The following is a 12,392-nucleotide window of genomic DNA, read 5'->3' on the forward strand; positions in this document are numbered from 1 at the left end:
AGTGGGGCAGGGCATGAGGACGCTCCTAGTGGTGGTTTCTTCCTGCTGCTGTCTCCTCTTCCGGAACTGGCCACGCGTTCACAAAGGCCGCTCTACTGGTCGTCAGGTTGTGATCACGAGCCACCCAAAAACCAGGGCTTGGTTCAGACCTAGGCTTAAAGTCCTGCAGTTTGCTGGACACTGCCCTGAGCTGCAGCCTTGGAGATGAGACTCTAAGGGTACGTCTACACTACCTGCCGGATCGGCGGGTAGCGATCGATCGATCGGGGATCGATTTATCGCGTGTAGCGTAGACGCTCTCCCGTCGACTGCTGAACTCCAGCTCGGCGAGAGACGGAAGCAAAGTCGACGGGGGAGCCGCGGACATCGATCCTGTGCCGCGAGGCCACGAAGTAAGTGATTCTAAGTCGATGTAAGATACGTCGACTTCAGCTACGCTATTCTCATTGCTGAAGTTGCGTATCTTAGATCTTAGATTTTTCCCCCCCCTCCCCCTCCAAGACCAGGCCTAAGAGTGAAAACCATTTTCTTTAGCAAGCTGAGAATGGATTAACTCATCCAAAGCTTCACCCCACATACTTTCCCTCCATCAAGTAGGCTTTGATGGGACGTCCTTCTGAGCTCCTACGTGGCCCTGTGTGCTATGTACCCTCTTCTTTGCCCCCAAGAGCCCGAATACCTCTTTCACTCTCCCAGCCCCTGGGAGCAAAAGCCTCGGTCCTGCAATCAACCCCAGGACTCCTGCATGAAAACAGAACTGACTTGATGATGCCGCCCTAGGAGCTGGTGGCCATCATGACTGGTAGTAAAGAGACCTACCTAGACTTTCATCTCCAGGTCGCCTGTTCAAATCCGACCCAAGTCAGTTGTGGCCAAAAGCATTCCCATTTGACCGCTGGCCGGTGGCTCCTGAGAAATGAGTTTGGTGGGTCTGAACCCAGTTTATAGCGGAGTCGTGTCCAAAGCCGACGGGGCAGCCCCAAGAGAGGCCCCGGAGACTGAATCGCCTCCTCGGTTCTGGAGGCACCCCGGTGGCTCAGGATTGAGGGAGGCTGACCAGACAGGTCGGGGGAGTTCACACTACTGCAGATAAGACAGAGAACAGCGGGGCGCCTGAGTTGTCCACCCCGCAGTGTGAACAGCACGGAGGGAGAGAACACAACGCCCTGGCCCAGCCCGTTTCCATTCATTCCTGGGAAATCTGCTAAGAGGAGAGACTAAAATTTCCCTGGCAGCTTTCAGGGGACTGCAGAGAATGATGCGAGTCCCCAAGGAGAGGGGCGAGAGTGCCTGTGACAGTCAAGTCTCAGACAGATGTGCCTGTAGCATCACTCCATGGACAGCAGAGGAAAGCAGAGACGTGGGCCCGGGGCAGCTGAGCCTACCTGAGAGCAGGCACAGGACATATGGGCCCTGATCCTCCTGCCTGATCAGGCCCCTGCCTGTGTTATCTTACTGGAGCTGTCTGGTCTGCCGGGATCCTGCTGGGCTCAGAGATAAAGGGGATGGGAGCTGGCCAGGCTCCAGTGGCCCAGCCGTTGGTGGGGCAGGCTTTGAAGTAACCTCTCCACATGTCCATTGTCGAGGAGTATCTGTTCCAGAGCAGAAAGGGTGTTCTGAGTGGGGGTGATCAGCTATCCATGTCGGGGTGGGGTGGGGGTAGTGACCACTGGAAACGGCTGTGGGTTCCTGTCTATGCACAGAGATGTATTGTGCCCCTTCTCGGATTAACCCTTTGAAGCATTGCTCCCAATTCCACCATCTCCATGTCACCCCGCACCCAATCACCCACCCTTCCCTTCTCTCCCCACTCCAAGGAACTCGCCTGGCCTTCCCAAAAGGCCACCCGTTTCGATTCCCTTCCTGGCCCTCTGCACCCATCCTATGTGTGCTGCTCCCATCCCGCTTGGCTACAAGGGAACTGTGGTGCTATCGGTTGGTCACGGGAAAGCATTTACCATCTGCTGCAAGAAGAGTGTCTGTCTGTCTGTCTCCAGGTGACCCTCCTCTTGTTGCTCCTTTTTGGGTGCATTCGATAAGAATACTTTACCCTGCCAGGCACCTTCCAGACAAGGACCATGATGCATTTTAGAGGCTTTAATAAGGAATCTTCGTAGCCCCCTTTATGGGGTCGATTTTATTAGTCTAATTGTGAAAGGGGGGAAACTGAGGCACAGAGCAGTGAAGTGATGTGCTCGTGGACTCATGAGTCAGTGGCCCCCCCAAAGTAGATCCCAGGAGTCCCAGCTCCCAGTCCCCTGTTCTAGCTACCGGACTGTGTTTCCTCCACAGCAGGATGAACTAGTGACTAGCATAGAGTTCTCCTCCCCGGCTTTACAGTGTCGGAGCACTATCGGCTGGTGCCCAGAGAGTCTCGGCACTGCCACTCAAACTAGCTCTCTGCATTTTTCCTCTGAGACGCCGAGGAAGGAAGGTGGTTGTTGGCCGCAGCATGGACTGAGCCCGGCTCTCCGTTCTCCCTCTTTCCACAGGTTTCTGGTACAGCCCGGAGTGCGACTACGTCCGCCATTGCATCAGCAAGTCCCAGGAGATGGTGGAAGGGAAGGTGCGGGTGTCTGCCCTCAAGGGCCAGGTCTACATCCTGGGCAGAGAGTCCCCGCGGTCACTGTACAATCAGGAGCTTGTGAGGTGAGTGGCCAGCTGGGGAGCCTCCCCCTCAGTGCACGTATCAGAAGGAGCTGGGGCTCTGGGGGAGGCAACTCTGCCAAGGTGTGGGGGGTCTCTCCTCCGTCCTTTCCTGTCCTGCTGGCTCTCCGCAAGCCTGGGTGTTCGTTAAGGTGGAGCTGGGTCCTAGCTGCAGACTTGAGACCCAGATTCTGAGCTCCCCAGAGCATAGGAATGGTGGGTCCTGGTGCCCTAGCGGGTTCGTCTCTGAGATAACCGCGCCCAGTGGGGCTGTGGGTGCCGGGGTGGGGGAAAATGCCCACTGTGGTAGTGGTAGCTGCTGCCACACAGGGTCGGTGATCGGGACTCCTGTCTTCATGCCCTGCTCAAGCTGATGGATGGGGGGGGGTGACAGTCTGTGCCTGGTGCCCCCAGGGCACTCTGGTACCCAAAGCAGGCTCATACCCCCATAAGCAATTCTCTCCGTTACTCACAGCCGTTCCGTGCCTGATGCCTCGGCCGTCGAGGTGCCCTTTCCAGGATGGGCCTGGATCTGCAGGCTGGCTCCATGCCCCCCGTGTCCTGCTCCCCCTAATGACTGAGCCAGTGTGGTCCTGTAGACACAGTTCTGAGCTCTCCAATGGACCATGCACCCACTCAGCTTCAGTGGGTCACAGGTGGGCAGGGGCTGATGTTAATGCCCCTCTCTGAGGGGGCACAGAGTGGAGCAGGGGCAATATTGAGGCCATGCTCTGAGAGGGTGCAGGGGAGGGTGCAGGGATGATATTGATGCCAGGCTGTCAGGGGACGCAGGGTGCAGGGCATGCGATATTGATGCCAGGCTCTGAGGGGACACAGGGTCCCATGAGTGATATTGATGCCAGGCTCTGAGGGGGCACAGGGCCCCATGAGTGATATTGATGCCAGGCTCTGCGGGGACACAGGGTCCCATGAGTGATATTGATGCCAGGCTCTGAGGGGGCACAGGGCCCCATGAGTGATATTGATGCCAGGCTCTGAGGGGGCACAGGGTCCCATGAGCGATATTGATGCCAGGCTCTGAGGGGACACAGGGTCCCATGAGTGATATTGATGCCAGGCTCTGAGGGGACACAGGGTCCCATGAGTGATATTGATGCCAGGCTCTGAGGGGGCACAGGGTCCCATGAGCGATATTGATGCCAGGCTCTGAGGGGACACGGCCCCATGAGTGATATTGATGCCAGGCTCTGAGGGGACACAGGGCCCCATGAGTGATATTGATGCCAGGCTCTGAGGGGACACAGGGTCCCATGAGTGATATTGATGCCAGGCTCTGAGGGGGCACAGGGTCCCATGAGTGATATTGATGCCAGGCTCTGAGGGGACACAGGGTCCCATGAGTGATATTGATGCCAGGCTCTGAGGGGGCACAGGGTCCCATGAGTGATATTGATGCCAGGCTCTGAGGAGACACAGGGCCCCATGAGTGATATTGATGCCAGGCTCTGAGGAGACACAGGGCCCCATGAGTGATATTGATGCCAGGCTCTGAGGGGGCACAGGGTCCCATGAGTGATATTGATGCCAGGCTCTGAGGGGGCACAGGGTCCCATGAGCGATATTGATGCCAGGCTCTGAGGGGACACGGCCCCATGAGTGATATTGATGCCAGGCTCTGAGGGGGCACAGGGTCCCATGAGCGATATTGATGCCAGGCTCTGAGGGGACACGGCCCCATGAGTGATATTGATGCCAGGCTCTGAGGGGGCACACAAGGTTAGGGTGGGGTATTATTGACAGTTGGATACTGTGGCAGTGGCGTGTTAGAAACCAGTGGGAGATGGGGAGTAGTGGGGATGACACCTTCACCCCTCTAGCTTTGGTAACAGACCTACCAGGGTCAGGCCACTGCATTACAAATCCCTTTAGTCAGCCAGCCTGGCATAGCCCCATGGAGTGCAGAAGCCAGGCGCGAAGCTGGAGGGGCCTTTCCTTTGTGTCCCCAGCCCTTTCCACTGTTCCCGGGAAGGCGACACTCACTGCATTGCCTTGCTGGCCACGCCATGAGTACACACAAGGGCTGCAGCTCCCTGAGAGCTCTGCTGGGAAGCTCTCGCCCAATTCCTGCCACCCGAGGCTGCCTCGAGGATAGCTGGGGATCCAGGCTGCGTGGCAGAGGGAGGGGGGCAGGATCAGGGATTTAAAACAAGGCATTTGGGTGGCATATATGGGGTCCAAGGGCCCCCTAGGATGCCATCTGAGTTGGTACTAACACATGCAGCTGCGAGAGGCCTGGCTTTAACTCCCCAGCCGAGTATAAAATTAAAGCGCGAGTTTTTTGTTTTGAAGTCGATATATTTTTTTTTTTACACTTTTCCTTTTCTTTATGTTGTCATCTCTCTCTCCCTCCTCCTCCTCCCCCCCCCCCCAGCTCCTTTCAATCTCTCTAAACACTTTATAAGCCATAAATACCCCTGCACCAGTTTAGAACAGTCGGAGTAAATGTCAAATTATCTTCTCTCTTTCTCTTCTCTGGCATTATTCCTTCCCTCCCCCTCGAAATCAACAGCTCCTAATAATCCATCCCAACCCTTCATTATGCCTTGCGTTCTCAGTCGTAGAGATTAAATGAATAAAATATATTTTTTAAAAAAAAGGGGAAGAAAAAATAACGGATGGAGGGGGGTGGGACAGAGAAAAAGAGAGAGGGAGAGAAAAGCAGGGGCACTTATTCTCACTGCGTCGTCAAGCGTTTTCCTTTTCTTTTTGATTTCTACATCGCTGGTTTGAAAGCCTTTGAGTGACGGCGTCACAGGAACCCGAGAGAAAGCTGTGAGAGGTAGAACCGCGTGGAAATGCCTCTGCACAGTAGGTAGAAAGTAACGTAATTATAGAGCAGGTCAGAACCACTTGAATGAGCAAAAATAAAAGCACAGAGGTTTTTCTGTAGCCCGTCAGGGGAGGTAAAATCATTGTAAACTCTTTTTTTTTTTTTTAAGGTTTGCAGTTTCTGAGAAATGAGCCGTGTTTTTGGGGGGACGGCAGGAAACAGGAAGCTAGCTGGGTTGGGATTTGTTTTCTTGGCTGTTGTGATTGGAGGTGGTTGGGGGATTTTTAAATTTAATATTGTGGCGTTAAAGGGCAAGGATAAAAAAAAACCTGGGCTAGATCCCGAGCTGGGGTAAGTCGGCGGCAGCCCCATGGTAGGCGATGGGCCAGATCCCAGCTGGTTTACGTGGGCCTTGTTTCATTGCCTTCATTTGGCGCTTCACCCCTTTGCACCAGGCGAGGGTATGGCTGTGTCTCCTGGGCCTGGTTTTCAGTCCTAGCTCAGCCACACTTGTGGTGGCATCAACAGGCATTATGGTCAAGTTAGCACAGGGACCTGACCCTCGTGCCCTAGGTTGGTGCTAGTTGTGCCAGCACCGATGCCGCTGTGCCAGGGAGCGCACTAGTGCACACAGGGCTCGGGCATCTTTACCACTGTTAGCGAACCCTGCTTGGGGCAGGGCTAGGAGTGCACGGTGAAACCCCCTCCACCTGGTCTACACTAAGTGCTCCCACTAGTGCTAGTGCAAGCACGCCTGATTTCCCAGGGATCCCTGCTGCAGACAAGGCCTTGGGGTGTGCCTGGTGTGCGGGGAACCCCAGCCTGGACAAATCTCGGTCTTTGAACTCTGCTGTCGTGCTGTCCGACCTCTAGTTTTTAGTGCTGTCTAGTGAGGGCGCTCTACGGAAGCTGCCAGTCCCTTCAGCATGAAACCTCCCTGAGTAGCAGTGGGACGGGAATGTCGAGGACTGGATGGAGAGATGGGAACCTGCCAGGCTTGGCGTGGTTAGAAAGGAAAACAGGAGCATGGTCGGTGTGTGTCTGTGTGAGAGAAAGAAGATTGAGGGGGAGAGAGACAGACGGGGCGGTGGCGGAGGAGAGAGGCGGGAGAGATCGAGCCAGACGAGGCGGTGGCGGAGGAGAGAGGCGGGAGAGATCGAGCCAGACGGGGCGGTGGCGGAGGAGAGAGGCGGGAGAGATCGAGACAGACGGGGCGGTGGCGGAGGAGAGAGGCGGGAGAGATCGAGCCAGACGGGGCGGTGGCGGAGGAGAGAGGCGGGAGAGATCGAGACAGACGGGGCGGTGGCGGAGGAGAGGGACGGTGGGAAGAGAAGCTGGGAAGAGGGAGCTGCAGACCAAGCTGTGGGGATGCAGGCTGCGGAGAGGGAGGAGTGATTAGCATTTAGGGCCATATTGGTAGAAAATGAGGATGTTGTTTCTGTCAGTGAGGGACAAGGGCTCATGGCCGGAGCGTGTAAGGAGGAAACTTCAGATGAGGAAAAGGCCACCTACTGTGCCCCCCTCTCTCCCCCCACCATTTGGTTAAAAGGGTTGTGTTTAAAGTGCGTGACTCAAGGTGAGGGGCCTCCTGCCAGTCACATGGCCGAGTAAATTGTGCCTGTTTTTCAAGACATGGAAGAAGGTTACCAGGGAGGGAGAAGGGAAAGGTTGAGTCAGAGACCTTGGGGCAGTAAACGTTGTGTGGGGGTCCCCCCTTCCCTTTGCTCTATAATTAATTTGAATTTACTCAGCCCAACAAAGGGCCATATCCTAAGCCACCATGATGGGAGGTGCTTTTTGGTGAGCACCCACCAGAGGGGCAGCACAAGGCAGAGCTCTTTACTCAGTTGGATTTGAATTCCTGTGGGGCTGAAGCTGTTCTCTCTTTGTGGAGCTTCAGAGCCTCTGTTCCTGGTGATGGATCGTGGAGCACATGGCAGTTGCATTGGTAAATGGTTCAGGGAGGTGCTGCCTCAGAAGGAGGCTCAGGCCTGGGCTGGTTTTCCATGGGAGGCTGGGAAGGAGCCAGGGATTACCTGCAGCTCCATTTTACTAATTCCAGAAGGCTCAAGAGCATCCACCTCCATCAAGACCATCCAGCAACTCCAGACAGTGCAGGAAAAGTCAGTGTCCGGGAGGAAGGGGAAGGATTCCCCTCCAGAGGACTCTCAGAATAATGAGACTTGCTGTGTTCTACTGGGTGAGGCCCAGGCTAAGGGCCCAGGTTTTCTTGTCACACGTGCATTGCACGTGCACAGTTAGACACTTGTGTGATGCATGTGCATAAATACATGCTTAGGAGGTGCAAACTTGTATTTACTGTATGTGTGCTTGTGTATGTCTCTGTCAAGAACAAATCATGTCAAACCACCCTAAGAGCGTCTCATAGACTTTAAGGTCAGAAGGGACCATTATGATCATCTAGTCTTACCTCCTGCACAACGCAGGCAACAGAATCTCACCCACCAACCCGCCCCTGTAACAAACCCCTAACCTATGTCTGAGTTATTGAAGTCCTCAAATTGTGGTTTGAAGACCTCAAGCTTCAGAGAATCCTCCAGCAAGTGACTCGTGCCCCATGCTGCAGAGGAAGGCGAAAAACCCCGACTGAGCTCAGGGCCCCCCATTGTGCCAGGCATTGCAGAGATGCCCATCACCAACGGGTGCTCCTTGTGCCAGGTACTTACTGAGATTGGTGCCCTCACTGTGCCCGACGCTGCACAGACCCCAAACGAAAGCAGAGCCTGATCATGCCTGTCACTGTACATATGCACACTAAGAGACAGTCCCAAACCTGACCACCTAAATAGTCAACGGCTATTTCAAGCCATTGGACAGGTGGGGAAACTGAGGCACCTGGAGACACTCCTCCCGATCTTCTGGGTCCCCTTCCAGATCACCCATCAGCCTTCTGATAACTCTCTCCGCCAGGGTCAGGGAGGGGAATGGGTTGTTTTGAGAGGGTTCTTCTCATACCAGAAATAAGATGGCAAAGGGGGGTGATCCTCACAGGAGCTACCCATGCCAGGGGTCCTTTAACAAGGTAACAAGCAGTAGCTGTGGTATAGCCCTACTTTAGTAAGGCTTTTAATACTTTCTCACATGACCTTCTCCTAAGCTGTCACACTCGGGTGCAATCCAGACCAGTGAGCAGTTGTGTCACCGCCTGCCCCACAACCTTGGGTGCCTCACAATGCTTTGCTGTTCTAGCTTCCAATCTGGGCTGCTCTACAACAGCCTACCAGCATGCAGGTCACACCCTGAGGGTCTGGACAGCCGTAGTCCTTGTCCAGCAGCTCTGACCCCAGGAGCCTGTCAGCAAATGGCTGACCAAATTCTCAGGTGAAATGGCTGATTCCTTTGTTGAGAGAGAGCGAGAGAGAGAGAATGTACTTGGGGCTTTCTGCCCCTTTCTTTTATAGTCCAGTTACCCTTGAAGGAGATAAAAGGATTCTTCCGAGGATTACCCTTCAAAGCAAAGTTTATTCAAACAACAAAAAAGGCAACCTGGAGTCCGGTGGTGAAGGAGGCTCTGTGTTCTTTCTTCTCACCCATGTTTGCTGAAATGCAAATTTTCTTTGTCTCCTGCCATCTCTTTGCCCTGCTGTCTCGTGGATCCCATTTACTACTTAGATGCACGTTGAGGGAAACACGCATTTCTTCATTTGGGATACTTCTGCCTCAGTTTCCCTGTCTGACAAGCAGGGCCAATAATGTTTCCCCTACCCCATCGGGATGAGGTGATGTTGGCCCTCGGCCCTGCTCATGGCTTGCTCTGAAGGAGAATTCTGCCTGGTATCCTTGCTTCAAAGAGGTTCTGTATCCACCAGGTGGGAGGTGTGTGGAAAAACCAGGCACCTAAATCTCGACAGAAGAGCCTTGAACCAGGGAGTTGGTCGTTTTCGCAGTGCTACGTACCCACCACTCCCGTTGGCACCGCTAGCAAGCGGGAGCGCTCAGCGCAGACCGAAGAGGCCAGGAGTTAAGTCATTAGCTGATAGGCCTGAGTTCAATTCCCTGCTCCGCCATAGGTTTCCTCTGTGACCTGCAGGAAGTCGCTCAGCCTCTCAGGGCCTGCACGGTGGGGATGCTACGTTACAAGTGTCTGAGCTGTGCGTGCTACGCTGACAGGGACCAGATAAGAATGGTAGATTGAAAATCAGGTCACTTATGTAGGTGTCGACCCTGGCGTTTGGCAGTTTGCATCACTCCCTGGGCGGCGGAGATAAAAGGCAGCCTCGTGCGGTTTTCAGCTCCTCTTTCTGATTGCCTTTGCCGAGCCAGAGGTGTCCTGATCTTTAACGGTCTGTTTTCCTCTCCCCCCACCCCTGCTTTTTGCAGTATGAACGTACAAGGTGACTACGAGCCCTCTGATGCTACTGGATTCATCAACATCAACTCCCTTAGGTTCGTATAGCCCCAGCGTGGACATCCCATTTCCAGGTGGGCCCAGCGTGCGCTGAGCCGCTGGAGCGGGCTTGGTAGCGTGCCAGAGACCCCTGCAGACGCTGGTGCATGGAGAGTTTCTCTCTCCCATTCCCAGCCAAGAACCCTCCCAGGGAGGCAGGAGACATTGGGAGCATAGGTCAAAGATCAGCCAGGGTTTCCCTGGCAGTGGGGAGGCGGTATGTGGCTTGTTCCGCCAAGGACTGTGATCCCCCTCCCTGCATGAGCCGCTGGCATATCTGCCCCCCACTAGCTGTCTCCTGAGAGCCCTAGTTCCAAAGACTTAGCTACATGGGAACTAGTTAGCTCTCGGCGCAGGAATGAAAACTGGCTTGTTCTCCTTAATCAGGTGCTGGAGAGAGAGCAGCAGCCTGGCTGTATCACTCTCTGGGCCCCATTTGGCCCCGCGTTCACCCTTCCTAGGAGCTGCCCCCGCTGTCTCCAATTTTGGGTTTGCAGGAGGCATTTCCTGTGTGGGGCTTGCACGCCCTGAGGCCTTGTGTCTGGTGCGCTCAAGCCTTTGGGCTAGCTGTCCTGATGCAAACCCCGCCTGCGGGTACCATTTACCCTGGCACAAGTCACAGCTCTGCCCAGGCGAGCTAATCGGGGTTTGCCCCCGCTTGTATTTGGGGTTTAACCCCCGTTAGCTCAACTGGTGCAAACCCTGGTTTGCCCTTGTCTACCCGCGAGGGTTAGCACTGGGACACACACACAGACCAATGACTGCTGCTAGCCGAGTCAGCCAACACCTTAGAGTCCACTTCACTCACCTCTAGCCAGCTGGGACTGAGGCTGTGTCCACACTGCCATTGGTGACATGACTGCAGCTCAGGTGCGCATACCTGCACTCGCTTTAGCACAGATTAAAATAGCAGGGAAGGTGAAGCAGCCTGGGCCGCACAAGCCCACTTGGTCCCCCTGGGTGTGTACTCAGGTTGCTAGCCCAGGCTGGAGTCTGGGCCACCTCATTTTCACTGCTAGCCTTAGCTGTGCTAGCTACAGCAAAGGTAGCCCAGGTAAGCTAAGCCGCATTGCAGTCACCCCTCCAGCTGCAGTACAGACATAGCCTGCTGGAGGTGAGTGAAGCGATCCGATTGCAGTGTAGACATGGCCCAAGACACACCAGGTGGTGTATGACACCAACCCCCCACATCCAATGCCGAGTTAAAAGGGGAACAGAGCCTGACTTCCTTGGAAGCCGAGCTGCCCTGGCAGGCCGTAGATGAGACCATGGGCAGGAAGAAAATCGCCCGCTCATCGCTACGCCCTCAGAGGTCACTCAAGTGCCTCCAGCCTAACCTGGACCACATGGCCTGCATGAGCGATTACAGAGCATCTCAGGAACAGGAGCCTTGGCTATTTACCTCCCGTCTCTGTATTTTACTTATCTCCGGGGCCCTGTGGATCCCCTTGAATGCTGTGAAACACACCGTATTTACATAATGGGTTCTTTCTTTTCCCATTGCCTGTTAACTGCTTTGTTCTCCACAATAATGCACAACGTTCCATCCCCCCCCCCTCCCCCAAATATCAATTAATTACACTAGCGGGCAGGGAAAAATGAAATCAAACTGTACAGGCCTTAACAAACGCTTGCCCCGACACCCCCTCATTCCGCCTAAATTAATTGAATCGAAATGTGTGTTATTCCTGTTAATTTACAATTAATTTTTTTTTAATCTGGTTTACAGGCTAAAGGAATATCATCGTCTTCAGAGCAAGGTCGCAGCAAAGCAGAATGAATAGCAATCAATAGCGCGTGGGGCTCTCACTCCCCTTTCTGCTTTTTCGAAGCGCTCGCACTAATTGTGTTGGTAATTTATAATTGTAACGTGGCTCCCGGAGTCGGCGTGGAGGTGATGGCTTTGTTACAAGGCTTCGGCGGCAAGTGAAATGGAATAAAAAAAAAAGAGGTCAGGCAGGAGAGGAGGGAAACAAGAAATTAAAACAACCCAGCTTTTTGTTTCTTTACACCGAGTAGGGTTTTATTATTTGATTGTTGCTGTTTGTTCTTCCTGCACTTAGATGGCCAAACTGTTTCTGGAGCCAGTCTTTGTGAGGTTTGCAGTGGATTAAGTGCTTCTGAAGGACACGCGTTTTTGTCCCAGTATGTACCTTTTTATTGGAGTGGGAAGGGGGAGAGGGAGTCTACCCAAACAATCCACTTACCTGCTTCTTCCTTGGCTGAATGCTAAAAGGCCACCGAGGATGGGGAAGCAAAACTCCCATCCTTGCTACGCTGCTTTTGATTTTTAAGTCATTAAGGGGATGTCGTTGTTTCTCTCTTATCCTCTTGAGTGCCAAAGGGTCAGAATTAGGGTTTGTTTAATTAAAATTGTGGGGTTTTTTTTTTTTACTCAATCTGAGCCCAGAAGGAATGTTCTGTTCCTTAGGATGATTATTTTTTATTTAAATTCCAATTTAAAAGGGAGGTTTTATCTTCCTGGGGCCAGGGGGTGGTTGAGATACAGTCATTCCCGGGTGCAGCCTTGACATGGCAGCATTGTGC

The 12,392-nt window shown here is 53.8% G+C and overlaps 1 protein-coding gene across 1 annotated transcript in view; it reads left to right on the forward strand.

The window, feature by feature from the left end:
• ASS1 (argininosuccinate synthase 1) overlaps positions 1–11,854 on the forward strand; it is a 75,373-nt gene extending 63,519 nt beyond the window's left edge. The window contains exons 14-16 of the mRNA XM_044992327.1: positions 2,493–2,649; positions 9,779–9,844; positions 11,575–11,854. Coding sequence (XP_044848262.1) covers positions 2,493–2,649; positions 9,779–9,844; positions 11,575–11,629 — 278 coding nt within the window. The 3' untranslated portion in view covers positions 11,630–11,854. The remainder of the gene's footprint in view (positions 1–2,492; positions 2,650–9,778; positions 9,845–11,574) is intronic.
• Positions 11,855–12,392: the final 538 nt, after the last annotated feature.

This window comes from Mauremys mutica, chromosome 18 (assembly GCF_020497125.1).
Source record: "Mauremys mutica isolate MM-2020 ecotype Southern chromosome 18, ASM2049712v1, whole genome shotgun sequence".
NCBI lineage: Eukaryota > Metazoa > Chordata > Testudines > Geoemydidae > Mauremys > Mauremys mutica.